This window comes from Pteropus medius, unplaced genomic scaffold, assembly GCF_902729225.1.
Source record: "Pteropus medius unplaced genomic scaffold, Ma_sr-lr_union100, whole genome shotgun sequence".
Taxonomy (NCBI): domain Eukaryota; kingdom Metazoa; phylum Chordata; class Mammalia; order Chiroptera; family Pteropodidae; genus Pteropus; species Pteropus medius.
The window spans coordinates 844,399-859,724 of NW_024349505.1; the positions used below are offsets into that span (position 1 = coordinate 844,399).

General features: G+C 34.2%; 1 protein-coding gene across 6 annotated transcripts in view; it reads left to right on the forward strand.

Annotated features, from left to right (window-relative positions):
• TRPC6 (transient receptor potential cation channel subfamily C member 6) overlaps positions 1 to 15,326 on the forward strand; it is a 110,083-nt gene that overhangs the window by 74,930 nt on the left and 19,827 nt on the right. For all 6 annotated transcript variants that reach the window (XM_039881967.1, XM_039881972.1, XM_039881968.1 and 3 more), the window contains 2 exons: positions 7 to 171; positions 11,770 to 11,986. In XM_039881967.1, coding sequence (XP_039737901.1) covers positions 7 to 171; positions 11,770 to 11,986 — 382 coding nt within the window. The remainder of the gene's footprint in view (positions 1 to 6; positions 172 to 11,769; positions 11,987 to 15,326) is intronic.

Below are 15,326 nucleotides of genomic sequence, written 5' to 3' on the forward strand. Positions count from 1 at the left end.
TGCTAGTTTGTAGCTCATCCGAACTGTCAACAGCAGCTTCTCTCCATATGGTATGAGAACCTTTCTGGTTTGCGGCAGCAGACAATGGCAGTCAAGTTTCTCGTGGTCCTCGCCGTTGCCATCGGACTACCCTTCCTGGCTCTCATTTACTGGTTTGCTCCGTGCAGCAAGGTACGTCTGTGAAATCTGAATCTCTATTTTATCTCCTAGAAGTATGTTTCGTTGAACATATCAGAGCAAGTTATGCAGGGAAAATTCTATTTCCCAAATGAAAATTTTAGAAAGGTCAGAGTTGAGTTTAAATAATGGTATTGTGTTTAATGTTACAAAAATAACACATATTAGCTATGAAATAGAGAAAGAAATGGAAAGAAGAGAAAATTCACCTGTAATAGCACCACTATTAATATATTTAAAAACCTTCAGTTATTACATTAGTATATTTTCATTTTTTATCTTCTCTTTAGTCATGTCTATGCACATTTTTAAAAATATTTTTAAATGAACTTATAGTATGCATTGAGCAGATATTTTAAATAATATCCTAAAGGATAAATATGTTTCCTTTACCTTTCAGTAAAATTTGAGATGAAAATTTTTGTTTTGTATTTATTTTAGCTAATATGACCAGATAAATCTTGATTTAAATAAAGGACAATCATATAAATACAAATATGATGCTTGTTTCAGTGAAGAATATTTATTTTAGGTACAGGGGCTACTGTAACCTGACAGCAAAGAAAGCCTGTTTTTTGTTTTTTGGTTTTTGTTTTTAAGCAAAATCTGTCTGCCCAGGCTTTGCTGAAAATATGTTCAAGTGGACCTAATCTTCCACTAGTGTGACAGAAATTTTTCTGTCTTGCATTTCCAACAATCTCATTCTTCATGTTTTTGAACTGTTTTTAAGCTACAACTGTGAGAATCAGACTAAAATAATTCTAAAGCTATATGGCTAAAATGTCTGCTGGGCCATCTGTTTCTGTGCTGTGCAGAAATGTGAGTTAAATCACTTGCAGTTCTTAAACATGGGCATGACTCATTTTCAAACATTTGTAACACGTGGGTGCAAACACAAATATCACCATTATCGACATACTGTTTTATGTACTTAGTCACTTTATTTGGTGCTTTAGCCTTGTAGGGACCTTTCCAAGTGCCTTTGGGTAGAAAGCTGGCACAAAGCCTTTTATAGTGAGAACTTCATAATTACTTCTAGTGATGATGAAAGGAGCTGCTGGAAACTGGGCGTTTTCTTGTGAGTGTACCAGAGGGAAGTGGGGGAGCAGGGAGGTAGATAGGGCTAAAGGGAGCCAAATATTTGGTGGCAGAAGGAAACTTAACTTTGGGTGATGAATACACAGTGTAATATACGTATGATATATTATTGAATTATTTAAAGTATTATTTTACACTTGAAACCTATTTGATTTTATTAACCAATGTCACCTCAATAATTTTAATAAAATTTTCAAAATCTATCATCACAGATTTTTTCCCTTAAAATATATAAGGACAAATTTGATCTCTTATAAATAAAATACAGATGAGGAAAATAAAATGAAAATAGTGAGCTTTACTAGGATTACAAATTTATATCACAGTTTTTCTTCTAGAAAGTTATAATTTTTTTCTTCTCTTTTTCTTAGATATCACAGATTTCACTTTGAAAAAAAATTCTAGTGTCCTTAGTGGAACATAGCCTGCATCTATGTATGTAGTGTTTGTTCTGCTTCTACTCACATCTCCTGAGTCTAAAGAGATTTAAGATGAATTAAGAGGGGAGGAGTTTCTGAATTATCCTTGTTTTCACTCTGTGATCAGTTAAATTATAATATCTTTTCTAAACTAAATAATTATCCTTTCCAATATCCAGTGAGTTCAAAAGCATAATGCCCTCCAGAGTTCTTGATGTTTTGATAGAGATTATTTTTGGCAGTCTTAGAGTTACATGTTTCCTAAATTTTGATTAGATTCTAATTAACCTGATTTCCTTCACTATTTTTTCTTCCCTGGCCATGTTTCTTTCTGGCATCTATTTTCCATCCTTGTTTATAAACACTTAGACAAATAATTAGATTAAAAGGACATCATCAAGGTATTCTTTTTTTCTCAGAACATAAAATCTATTTTACTAACTGTTATTTATTTAGCCTTTGAAGCATGATGATAAAATCCATTTTACAATTTTTCTACTTAGCAATGAAATAAACATTATTTACAGGTTACAGAATTTATTTTTTATAGGAGGAAATTGCTTAAGCCATATTGAGACTTTTATTTAAAATACTATTTTGCATATTAAAAAAAATTTTAATACAGCACGTTAAACCAGATCAAATTGTAAGCTTATGCACCTTGACAGAATCCTGTTTCTATTTAAAGCTGGTTTTCATTCCTCAAGTTTGCTGTCTTCTTTCAGATATTTTTTGTCCTTACTTTTTTCTTTTCCATTATCATCCAAATATCAATTGTTTTATGCTCTTTACAAAAAAAATTGGTTATACTGTGATTTCAAATTATTTTAGTTTAAATTAGTTTAAATTTATTTAAATTAGGGTAGTTAGGTATTTGGTCATCAATAAATACTTGACAAGAGTATGATGCATAATATTTAAAGGGAAGTATTTCTTTCAATGTTTCCACTCAATAATTTGCCAGGTACATCAATTGTTCACCTTGTTCAATTGATGAGTCTTCTCTGTTACAGTTATATTTTTAGAAATTTATTTAAATCTAAGAAGATACAGATGACAACTTTTACTAAAATGGATAACTCCCTTAAATTCCTAAAATCTATTAAACGGTGACAAAATCTATCTTAGTTTAAAAGGAAACACAACTCTCAGTGATTTGTAATAGGAAATAGAGGATATGAATATACAAACACACCATTGTTACTTCTTGACAACCAACTTTTTGTTTTTTATTTGTTTGTTTGCTTTTTACCCCTTTTAACTAGAACATTTACTAAGCAACAAAAATGCCTAGTTTGATTCTCCTCTCTCCCTTCTGAATAAAATAAAAGCGTAATATTACATAAGGGTCAGTAACTCAGTGAAGAAGGTAGGCAAACCAGGTCAGGAGTGAGGCACGGATCAGACATCCTGCCTGAATAAGAGAACATTGACTTCATATGTGTTCAGGACAGCAAAACTCGGGTTCCAGAGTTCTCAGACTTGTGGCCCATTGTAACTTAATTCTCAGCTCTGTTCTGTGTCTTCAACTTTTTGTCATTATCGTCTTCTATTTTTATTTGAACTCTCTCATGTTTTGGGTAATTTTGTATTATGAAGGCTGCCTCTGATTCTCTTCTGATCAAGTCAGGGAATAAATAAAATTTTCACGAATTTTACTACTAATAGTCATTGCCCCAAGCCCAATTTTCCACAGCAGTCAAATTAATAGAGAATTAAAAAAAATGGGTTTAAGATTCATAATAGCTTTTTCCACAAGGAACTTATTAAATTTTGTGCTACATTTTCATTTGCTGTGTAATACATGATTAAAATAAATCATATGTAAAACATTGTAGAATTAAAATTGTACATGTGGCAACACCAAGAAAAAAAATTAAAGATGCATTAATGTTTTTTTTTTTTTAAGTTTATTGAGGTAACATTGGTTAATACAATTATGTAATTTGGGGTGTACATTATAATTTGATATCTATATATTCTATTGTGTGATTACCACCCAGAGACCAGTATCCTTCAGCTACCATATATTTGATCCCCTTTACCCATTTAACCCTCCCCCAACACCCCTATTTGACCCCTTTACCCTGTCTACCACTTCCTTCCTCCCCCACCCCGTACCTCTGGTAACCACTAGTCCATTGTCCACGTTCATGAGTCTCTGTTTGTCCAGTTCATTTGTTGCTTTTAGGTTTATATCCCATATATAAGTGATAGCATGTGATATTCTACTTTTTTAATCTGGCTTATTTTGCTTAGCATGATTATCTCGAGGTCCATCCAGGTTGTCGCAAATGGCAGTATTTCATCTCTTCATATGGCTGAGTAATATTCCATTGTATATATGGACCAAAGTTCTTTAGGCAATCATGTATTGTAGGACACTTCGGTTGCTTCAATATTCTGGCCACTGTGAAGAGTGCTGCTATGAACATCAGTGTGCAAATATCTTTTCGGATATGGGTTTTCAAGTCTTTAAGGTTTTCAAGTCTTTAAGGTAAATACCCAGTAGAGGGATTGCTGGATCATATAGTAGATCAATTCTTATATTTTGAGGAACCTCCATACCGTTTTCCATAGTGGCTGTACCAATTTGCAGTCCCACCAGCGGTGTATAGGGTTTCTTTTTCTCTGCATCCTATTCAACATTTATTATTTCTTGTTCTGTTGATTAAAGCTATTCTAACAGGTGTGAGATGGTATCTCATTGTGGTTTTGATTTGCATTTCCCTAATAGCTAGCAATGTTGAGCATCCTTTCATATATTTGTTGGCCATTTGTATGTCCTCTAGGGAGAAGTGTCTCTTCAGATCCTCTGCGTATTTTTTGATTGGATCATTTGTTTTTTTGTTGTTATTGAGTCGTATGAGTTCTTTGTATATTTTGGATATTAGGCCTTTATTGGAGGCTTTGCTTACAAATATATTTTCCCATTCAGATGGTTATCTCTTTACCTTGTTGATGATTTCTTTTACTGAGCAGAAGCTTTTCAGTTTGATGTAGTCCCGTTCATTTATTTTTGCTTTTACTTTTGTTGCCTTTGAAGTCAAATTCATAAAATCATTTTTAAGCCCAAGGTCCTTGAGTTTAGTTCCTATGTTTTCTTATATGCATTTTATTGATTCTGGTTTTATATTCGGGTCCTTAATCCATTTTGAGTTAATTTTGGTGTGTGCTGATAGACAAGAGTCTAGTTTCATTCTTTTGCAGGTTGCCTTCCAATTTTCCCAGCACCATTTATTGAAGAGGCTTTCCTTTCTCCACTGTATGTTTTTGGCTTTTTGTTGAAAATTATTTGCCCATATAAATCCATATAAATATAGGTTTACTTCTGGACTCTAGATTCTGTTCCACTGGTCAGTGCGTCTGTTTTGCTGCCAATACCAGGCCATTTTGATTACCGTTGCTTTGTAGTATAATTTTAAGTCGGACACAGTGATGCCTCCAGCCTCGTGCTTTTTTCTCAGGACGGCTTTGGCAATTCGGGATCCATTGTACTTCCATAAAATCTGATGATTTTTTGTTCTATTTCTTTAAAAAATGCTGATGGGATTTTGATGGGGGTTGCATTAAATCTGTATAATACTTTAGGTAATATGGTCATTTTAATTGCGTCGATTCTTCCAATCCAAGAGCATGGAATATCTTTCCATTTCTTTGTATCTTTTTTGATTTTTTTTAATAGAGTCTTATAGTTTTTATTATATAGATCATTCACATGTTTCATTAGATTTATTCCTAGGTATTTTATTGTTTTTATTGCAAATGCAAAAGGAATTATTTTTTCCACTTCTTTTTTGATGCTTCATTAGTAGAGTATAGGAACGCTATGGATTTTTCAACATTGATTTTGTATCCAGAACTTTACTGTATTTGCTTATTGTTTCTAGTAGTGTTCTTGTGGAGTCTTTAGGTTTTTCTATATAGAGAATCATGTCATCCACAAATAGTGACAGTTTGACTTCTTCGTTTCCTATTTGGATGCCTTTTATATCTTTCTCTTATCTGATTGCACTTGCTAGGACCTCCAATGTTATATTGAATAAGAGGGTGATAGTGGATATCCTTGCCTTGTTCCTGATCTTAGAGGGAAGGTTTTTAGTTTTTCACCATTAAGTATAATGTTGGCTGAGGGTTTGTCATATATGGCCTGTATTATGTTAAGATACTTTTATACCGATTTTGTTAAGTGTTTTGATCATAAGTGGGTGCTGTGTCTTGTTGAAGGCTTTTTCTGCATCTATTGATATGATCATATGATTCTTATGTTTTAATGTGTTTATATGGTGTATCACATTAATCGATTTGCATATGTTGAACTATCCCTGTGCCCCTGGGATGAAGCCCACTTGATCATGGCGTATAATCTTTTTAATATGTTGCTGTATTCAGTTCTCTAGTATCTTATTTAGGATTTTTGCATCTGTGTTCATGAGAGATATTGGTCTGTAGTTTTCTTTTTTTGTGTGTTATCTTTACTAGGTTTTGGTATCAGAGTAATATTAGCCTCATAAAATGAGTTGGGAAGTATTGCCTCCTCTTTGATTATTTGGAAGAGTTTGAGGAGAACAAGTATTAAATCTTTTTTGAATGTTTCGTAGAATTCACTGGTGAAGACATCTGGTCCTGGACTTTTACTTTTTGGTAGAGTTTTGATGACTGTTTCAATTTCCCTACTGCTGATCGATCTATTTAGATTTTCCATATCTTCTTGATTCAGTCTAGGAAGATTGTACTTTTCTAAGTACTAGTCCATTTCTTCTAGGTTATTAAATTTGGTGTTATATACTTTTTCATATTACTCTTGCAAGATCCTTTGTACTTCTGCGATGTCAGTCGTAATTTCCCCTCTTTCATCCCTGATTTTGTTTGTACCTTTTCCCTTTTTTCTTTAGTGAGTCTAGCCAGAGGTTTGTCAATTTTACTAACCTTCTCAAAGAACAAGCTCTTTGTCGTATTTGTTTTTTCTATTTTTTTAATTTGTTTTCATTTCATTTATTTCTGCTCTAATTTTGACGATTTCTTTCCTTCTGCTGACTTTAGGCCTTATCTGTTCTTCATTTTCTAGCTTTTTAAGATGAAGCGTTAGGTTGTTTATTTGAGCTCATTCTTGTTTTTGGAGATTGGCCTGTAATGATATGAACTTTCCTCTTATGACCGCTTTGCCATGTCCCCAAAGTTTTTAAATGTTGTGCTATCATCATCATTCATTTCTATGTATCTCTTGGTCTCTCTTTTTATTTCTTCTCTGACCCAGTTATTCTTCAGTATTATATTGTTTAATCTCCATGTATCTGTGTTTCTTCCCACTTTCTTTTTACAGTTGATCTCTAGTTTCAAAGCATTATGATCATAGAATATGGTTGGTATGATTTCAACCCTTTTATAGTTGTTGAGGCTATCTCCGTGTCCCAGTATGTGGTCAATCCTTGAGAATATTCCATGTGCACTAGAGAAGAATGTATAAGCAGCTGTTTTGGGATGGAAGGCTCTGTAAATAATTATGTCCAGTTGGTCCAATGTATCATTTAAGGATGTTATTTCCTTATTGATTTTCTGTCCATATCCAACAGTGGGGTATTTAGGTCCCCTACTATGATAGTATTTTTGTCTGTTTTTCCCTTTAGTTCTGTTAGTAATTGCTTTATATATTTTGGGGCTCCCTAATTGGAAGCACAGATATTAATAATTGTTATGTCTTCTTAGTGCATGATTCCCTTTATCATTATGAAATGTTCCTCAGTATCTTTCTTTAGCTTTTTCATTTTGAAGTCTATTTTGTCTGATATTAGCATTACTACTCCCACTTTTCCCTGAATGTCATTTGCTTGAAATATCATTTACCACCTTTTTACTTTGAGTCTGTATTTGTCTTTGGAGCTGAGATGTGTCTCCTGGAGACAGCACATGGTTGGGTTTTGTTTTTTGATCCACTCTGCAACTCTGTGCCTTTTTATTGGTGAGTTCAGTCCATTTACATTTAAGGTGATTATTGAAATATGAGGTCTTCTTACAGCCATTTTATCTTTTGCTTTCTGGTAGCTTGGTGTTTCCATTGCTTCCTTGTCCTTGTGTTTCTGTTTTCTTTATTTTGGTTAGCTTTTGTGAGTTTTGCCTCTGGTTTTTCTTGTTTTATGTTATATACTTCAGTTCTGAATCTTAGGTGTGTGGTTACCATTATGAATATGAAAAGGATAGTTACATATATATATATATAGTTTAGTTATATATATATAGTTATATATATTTTTTTATATATATATTTAGTTATATTTAGTTATATATATATATTTAGTTTTATATATATATATATATATATATATATATATATATATATATATATAGAGAGAGAGAGAGAGAGAGAGAGAGAGAGAGTCATCCATTTTCTTCTGCACGTGCCTTATTTCCTTTCCCTTTGCGACTTTGGATTTTGAATCCTCCCCTTTTCAGTCATTGTTGTCTCAATTTGTCCCTATGTATGTTCATTACCATCTTGCTATAGCAATTCTCTTATTATTTAAGCTTATAATGCCCTATTCTTAAGGAGTAAGGGTAGCACTCCTCTGCTTCTATTTGCCTGATAGTCATTTTACTTTTAATTATGTATTTTTTGTTTTGTTTTGTTATTGTTTTAGATGAGCTGACATCTTTCAGTACTTCCTGTAGTGCAGGCCTCATAGTGAATTCCCTCAATTTTCATATGTCTGGAAAGGTCTTAATTTCTCCTTCATATCTAAAGAGAGCTTAGCTGGATATATAATTCTAGGCTGATAGTTCCTTTCACTTAACAGTTTAAATATTTGATTCCTTTCTTTTCTGGCTTGTAAGGTTTGTACTGAGAAGTCCGATTATAATCTAAATCATATTTTACCATCTTATTTTCTTTGGCTGCCCTGAGAATTCTGTCTTTGTTGTTGATTTTTGATAACTTTAATACAATGTGTCTTGGTGAAGGCCTTTTTGGGTTGAGATAATTAGGTGTTCTGTTGACTTCTTGAATTCTAAGCTCCAGCTCATTCCTTAGATTTGGGAAATTCTCATTTACTATTTGTCTGAAAATGCTTTCTATTCCTGCTCCTTTTCTTCCCCTTCGAGAATTCCTATTATTATTATGTTTCCTCTTCTGAAGGTGTCAGATACTTCTTGAATTTCTCTTTCATTGCTTTTCATTCTTTGGTTTCTTTCTTCTGCCTTCTGATTTATTTCTAGATTTCTGTCTTTGATTCACTGATCCTTTCCTCTATTTGGTTGACTCTATTTCCCAAGTTTGTTATTTCATTTTTCAACTCTTGCTTTGTGTGTTATTTTTTAATCTCCAGATGTTGTATTTGGTTCTTCTTGAGGGTTTTGATCTCCTCTCTGCTCATCTAGTTGTTTTTTCAATTCCTGAAATTGTTGATTTGACTTGTTTTGGATGTCACTGGATCGCATTGTGTTTTTTCAGAAGTACGTCCTTAATTCTCTGTCATTTAAGTCACATATTTCTATGTCTGTAAGCTTATTTTCTGTAGATTTTTCTCTTTCTTTCTGAAATGCCTTGTCACCTTGGCTGTTCATGGTATTTAATGGACTATTTCTGCATCTGGGCATTAATGGAAGTGTATTCTGTTGTTTTTCCAAAAAGATTTATTTTCTAACGGTCTCTCTTTAGCCCGCTGCAAAGAAAGTGCTTTTCTTTTGGTGTCCAGTAGGTGGCATCTAAGCCTCTTGGATCCCTAACTTATATAAAGCCTAAATGTCTTTTTTATTTTCTTGTAGATATTTAATCACACTGGCTACTCTCAGTTTCAGTCTCTGTCAGTGTTAACAACAGTTTCAGTAGAGTTTGCTCAGATTCTCCTGGGGCTCCACGGTGAAGGGTCTCAGAGGGTGTGGGGGGAGGGGCCTTCTGGGTTGGGAGTTGAGGGCTGCAGCTCAGCCTGGGTTTTGCAGCTGGGCCAGTAAAAATCAACTGTGGTCCCGTCCCACTTTTCTGCTTTCTGCCCTGATGACTGGGCCCTGGTGCTGGCTGCTAGAAGTTCCGGCACTTCCAGGCAGGCTAATCAGGGAATTTCCCGCACCTTCTCCCCTCCCCCACTTCCCGCAGGGAGCTCTGGAGGCTGCAAGGGGCGACTTCTTTATTTCTCCAAGTCCACTGTCCAACACCCAGGTTTCTGACCTGTGGTAGCTCTTGTATGCAGATCTCATGCTCAGACATGCTTGTGTGCAGTTTGGGTGTTTTTGTTGAGTTTTAGATGTTCAGCTTATTGTTGTTTCAGGAGGAGAGATCTGAAGACGGCTCTCACTCAGCCATGTTTTCTCACCCGCATTAATGTTAATTTGTTAACTGTCTATATATTTTTTAAAAACATAGCTAAGGACAACAGGCAAAGGAAAATCAGGCCTACTTTGTTTCTCATTTGTTTTAACTCTTCCCTCATTTGATTAGTTGTGAGTTCTGTTTAAACAAGATCTAAAACAAAACACACACACACACACACACACACACACAAAGGAATGCTTTTTGACTCAATAAGCATTCTTATGGGAGTATGGGTTTTAGAGAATATTTTTGAAGCAGATTTTCACAAAGTAACTTTGGGTTGGCTGTATAATATATCTAACTAGATGGATCCATTGGCTTAAAACTATATAGAAAGATATAAACACACACACTCATACACACACAAATATCCTGATGTCCTGTCTGGCCTAAGATTCTAAACATCAAGAGACAAGGAACTAAACTATGATTCATTCTAGCTCTAATTTTTATGTTTTGAAACCATGTAGACAAATAATGTTTATAGGAACAGAGAACATTGATTGCATTTCTTCTATAATAGCATTTAGCTTCTTAAAGTCTTTTTAAATTTTTATTACTTTTTAAAAGTTTTTCAATTACACTTGACATTCGATATTATATTAGTTTCACGTCTATAGCATAATGGTTAGACATTTACATAACTTACAATGTGATTCCCCCCAATAAGTCTAGTACCCACCTGGCACCATACATAGTTATTACAATATTATTGATTTAAAAAGAACCTTCTATGTTTTCTCTAAGACTTTACATATACCTGTATATGTATTTAATGATAAAATATAAAGTTGTCTTGCAAACCAAATTAATTCTAAAACAAGAAGGCTGGGTTCAAATTCCAGCTGCATCATTTATGAGTTGTGTGTCCTTTAAGCAAGTTTCTAGACCTCACTTTCTCAGTGTCTTTATCTATAAAATGGGCATTTAATAGATAAATATGAGTTAACAGAATAAAACACTTAAGACAGTAATTGGCACATTCATAAATACTGGTTATGTTGTTGGTATTATTATTAAATCATAAATTTTTATGTAATAATAAACTCGTTTGAAAAGCTGTTGAAAGCTATGGGCCCTCTCCTAAGAGAGAGAAAAAAAAAAACTGCACGTACATAATGAGTTTTGCTTACATCAGAGGATGCACAGAGCCCTTGAGATGTTCCTGGACACACACCACCTCTCTGCCCTACCTAGAGTTTGTACATGTCAGATGGAAATAAATCCTGTACTATAGAGGCACAAGAGCTTTTATTGTCTCCAAATTTCATATTAAGAATCTTATTTTCACATAATTTAGGAAATTCACTTATTGGCACTCAGCTAATGAGGAAATGAAACTAGAACTTGACCAACCAATGATCTATGCATTGTAAAGTACTCAGTTTAATATTTTCATTGCTACTTCCTCAATATTTCATGCCCATTAAATTAGTTTGCTTTTTATTAATAATGATGATACTATTCTCTGCCTTTTGTCATTATTATATTAATAAAATATTATTTTGTCAGTTATCTAATAATTTAAGAACTTAAATATCTTTTAATAGAAAAGTTAATTTATTTAAATGTCAGTCCAGAATATCAGCATATGTAGATAAGAAATGTAACCAAAATAAGGAAATATTACTCTATCAATAGTTATATAAATATACCAAATTACCTTAGGAGAACATTGGAGTGCACAGATGTTTATTCTTATGTGTATGCCTATGTATTTTGCAAAATGTACACAACAAAGCTAAGATTTTCTTTTGGTGTGTGTTGTGGCAGATGGGGAAGATAATGCGTGGACCATTCATGAAGTTCGTGGCTCATGCAGCCTCCTTCACCATTTTTCTGGGACTGCTAGTCATGAATGCAGCTGACAGATTTGAAGGCACCAAACTCCTTCCTAATGAAACCAGCACAGATAATGCAAAACAGCTGTTCAGGATGAAAACATCCTGCTTCTCATGGATGGAGATGCTCATTATATCCTGGGTAATAGGTAAGGACTGATTTTCTGTCATCATTTATTTTTGCAGCTTTAGCAGCTGGACACATCAGTTATACAAATGTATATAGCATTCTACAATGCACTGTCACCATGATTTTCTTTGTGTTTTTAAGGTGGAATTATTTGCATTCATTATAAGTGCCATAGTCTCCTCACATACCACATGCTTTTTGAATTTCTAAGAAAAACTCAGGAAGAAAATGAACAGGACAGTATTAATCAAACCCTGTCAGTGACAAAACAAAAAACAAAAAACCATCACTCATATTTTGGGAAAGCTGTTACTTAAAACTTAAAAACAACCACATGATTTTATGTTGAGATTTAATAGAAACTAAAGCTAATAGCCATTCACATTTTTGAACATTATGTACCAGAAACTGTTCAAAGCACTTTACATGCATCAAATTATGCAATTTCTCTGTGCCCCAGATGTAGCATAATAATTACATCTACCTTACAGCATGTATGTGAGGATTAAGTAATTTGCCTTAAATCTCCCAGATGGTAAGCAAAACAGAGGGGATATAGTGTTAACGATTATGACTACACTAATTGTCAACCAATCGTATGTATGACTTGCCATTAAGTATAGTGCAAATGATAAAGGTATTTCAATTAGAAATTTATTAATGAATAAATTCAATAGCTATTTAGTGCCTTTGTTAGGTAATGAGGATCCTGAGGTGAATGAGACATAATCCTTGCACTCAAGGAAGTTTAAGTTTGGGGCAGGTCAGTAAATAAATCAGTAATTAAAACTTATGTGATAAATACTAGAATTGAAGAGCGTTAGGGTATTATGGACATATACACAGATTCATCTAAATCTGAGTGAGGTGGAATGTGAAAGGGACAGAGAAGTCTTCCTTGGATGGTACCTTAAATTTGAGACTTCGATGATATGGAAATGTTAACCGAATCAAATGTTTATAGAGGAGTAAGGATGTTACAAGGCATGGAAACATTAGACGTGAAGATCTAGAACTAGGACAACACCTAGTACACATGAAATATTATGAGTTAAGCCCAGCTGGAGCACAAGTGCATTTGTGGATGTAGATAATGGAAGATAAGGGTGGTGAGATAGCCAGAGGATGATTTTCACCAGTGGTAATGTGATCAGATCACATTTTAGAAAGGTCACAGTGGTTGTGAGATAGAGAGTGGCTTAGAAGAGGGGTGAGTCTGGAGACTGAGAGACAACCGAAGTGATCCTTGTGAGGAGGATGAAGTCCAGAATTCAGGGAATGGGGAAAGGACTTGAGAGCTTCTTAAAAGATACATTTCGAAGAACTCATTGATTGATTGTACGCAGAAAGGGAGATGTGTGGATTATACTTTGGATTATTAGGTGGTGTAGTTCTCTACAAGGGAAAGTAGAGAAGGAACATCATGCTTGAGTCTGGGAGAACGAAAAGCTGATAACGAAGTTTGAGTTATGATTGACTTTGAAGTGCCGATAGGATTGTCATGTGAAGATGTCCACTAAATAATAGAAAATACAACCCCTGGGAGAAGGCTGGGCTGTGGATAAAGTTTCAATGATCTTTATTTTCTAGATGGTATTTAAGGCCCCAACTATGCATAAAATCATCTAGAGTGGAAATACAGAGGATGTAAAGAGAAGAGGCTCAGGGAATCTCTATTCAAAACCTTTAGTTAGTCCATGGCTTAGTTCTTCCTCAGTGATCTGGAGAAGCATCTACAGTCAGTTTTATGTTACTTCTAAGTCAGGGGACATCTTCTTGGCTTCCTCACACTGGGACCAATAGGATGATCAATTGAAATATTATGAAGCACCATGCAAATCACTATATGATCATTTTAAATTCACGTGGAGTAATTCAACAGCATTGTTATTCAAAACTTCTGAATTTCTGTATTTCCTGGCTATATTTCAAGGAGAAATGTGGATAGTGGCTTAAAATGTAAATTGCATCACCAAAGTAATGATAACAGGCAAAGAAGATGACTTTGATTTTCCACTGTTTCTTTTCTAATTTAAAGCTATAACATAAAATACATTTTACCTCTAATACTTGATTTTAAAATAAAAATAAGCAATCATTTGGATATTGCCTTGATCTTATTAGACTAAAAGCCTATGTGTTATAGTTTTTTTGTATGTGTGTTAGTGTATGTAAAGTATATAATACAGTGGTTAGTACACAGGAAAAGTTCAATAAACCTCAGATAATTATTATTAAACTCTTTACTAAGAGTTCATGTTACTTTTACATAGGAATGGTAGTTATTAACGGAGACATATTGAGCAAGATATGACTATTTCAAGATGAAACTGAAAAATTAGATTTTATCTAAGGGGATTAGATATAATGAATGTTCATTTTATTCTTTATCATGCATAATTCACTCTTCTACTAATATTTTATTATGAGCATTAGAAGCTTTTCCTTTTTCACATAGAAACCTAAACCAAGAATATTACATTAACTTGTAATTTTATGAATAAAAACATTTTCCATGAAACTGTTGGCTGCTAACCTTTGCATTTAACTTCAGAGATTATCTCACAGTGTTTTTTTGAAGGGAAAACAATTAATGACTCAGAACGGACAGCTGATACTTTATAGCATATCTTAGACTCCCGGTTCAGTTTCCGATACTGGTATTTTTCTTTCTGAAGTTATTCTCGAAAGAAAATTGTTGTACCTCCTGGAAGTATTAATAAGAACTGAATTACTTAGCTCAGATGTTGGTTATCTTGAGGAAAAAGACCTCATTATTGGTCACAGAAAGCAAATTTATCTAATGTTTGGTTGACGAAAAGTCAAAAGGTTGAACGACAGACTTGACGTTGCAGGATAAGGGTAAACAGTGAGCTCAAACTAATGAGAGGAGGTGGAGACTTGCTGGATGATACTTCATGGGAAAAGGTTGTAAGGAGCACTTTTAATTTAATGTCCAGTGTGAGCTGCTGAGAAAGCAAATGTAATGCTGAGCTGACTCTCCAACAAAAGGAGAGGACTACAGTCAAAGGCTGTAATTACTCCACCGTTCCAAGCTCTGGCCAGACCACAACTGCAAGATTGTGTGTGGCTCATGCAAACAATGGGCACAATAGGGAGCATCCCAAGGAAAGCAATCAGAAGAGTGAGTGGCTGTCCACAAAACAGCACTTGAAGGGACTGGGGTGGCTTACTCTGGAGGATGGGAGAGGAGTGGAATCCAGGAGTTGTGGAGCCTGAAGTTTATTTATTTGGAGGGCCTCATTTAGAAGTAAAGACAAAACATGGTTTTAGAAGGAGCCTGGGCAAATAAGGCATCTTGAAATGTAAGTTTCATTAGCTTTATGGTACACTTGCCT